This window comes from Tupaia chinensis, unplaced genomic scaffold (assembly GCF_000334495.1).
Source record: "Tupaia chinensis unplaced genomic scaffold, TupChi_1.0 Scaffold131014_1, whole genome shotgun sequence".
NCBI lineage: Eukaryota > Metazoa > Chordata > Mammalia > Scandentia > Tupaiidae > Tupaia > Tupaia belangeri.
In genome coordinates this window covers 1-736 of record NW_006191298.1, presented here as the reverse complement: position 1 = coordinate 736, position 736 = coordinate 1, and the positions used below count along the sequence as shown (strand labels likewise).

General features: G+C 70.7%; 1 protein-coding gene across 1 annotated transcript; it reads left to right on the top strand.

Annotated features, from left to right (window-relative positions):
• Positions 1–6: 6 nt before the first annotated feature.
• On the top strand, positions 7–666 carry LOC102477105 (nuclear factor of activated T-cells, cytoplasmic 1-like; the record flags this gene model as incomplete). The annotated part of the gene is made up of 2 exons (XM_006160907.2): positions 7–384; positions 471–666. Coding segments are annotated over 2 exons (574 nt in total), but the record flags the coding sequence as incomplete, so codon positions are not given.
• Between the last annotated feature and the right edge of the window lie 70 nt (positions 667–736).

The window sequence follows — 736 nt, the reverse complement described above, 5'->3', positions numbered from 1 at the left end:
GCAGTTCCAACGATAAAGACCGAGCCCAGCGACGACTACGAGCTGGCTGCGACCGGTGGGCCTGGGAGCCAGGGGGCAAGCCCGCTCCTGAGGCCATACCACACCCAGCAACTTGCCATGCCTGACCCCGGCTCCTGCCTCGGGGCGGCCTTCCCACCCTGTCCGCAGAGAGGCACCGCGATGCCGGCGGCCCCCAGTGCGCGGCCGAAGCTACACGACCTCTCTTCCGCCGTCTACGCCAAGGGCACCGCCAGCCCAGATCACGGTCACCTCGGGCTGGTGCAGCCGCCCGGAGAGGGCCCCAGTGCTCAGGATGTGCCGAGGCCGCCAGTTGCACCCACGGGCTTGCCCGAGCAGCGCCCCCAAGGCCTGCTGCAGCCACAGGTGAGTCCCCATCTGAGCAGTCGCTGTCCCCGGGTCACCCCTCCTGTCCACCTCCGCCTGTCACCCAAGAGCCAACCTGCTTACAGTCCTGCAGCCCGACTCACCCCTCGCCCACGGGCCACCAGCAGCTCCGCCTGCCGAAGGTTCAGAGAGCCGCGTCGCCGAGCACCCGGCCACCGTCACTGCCAGAGGCGTGTGAGGACGGTGGCCCTGGGCTGGCCCCCGGCCCCGTAACGGTCAAGCGTGAGCCCGAAGAGCTGGACCAGTCGTACCTGGACGATGGTGAGTGCTGCGGGCCCAGGCGGCGCCCCCGGCGTCTGTGCTCACCCAGGCTGGAGGGCGCCGTGGCTGC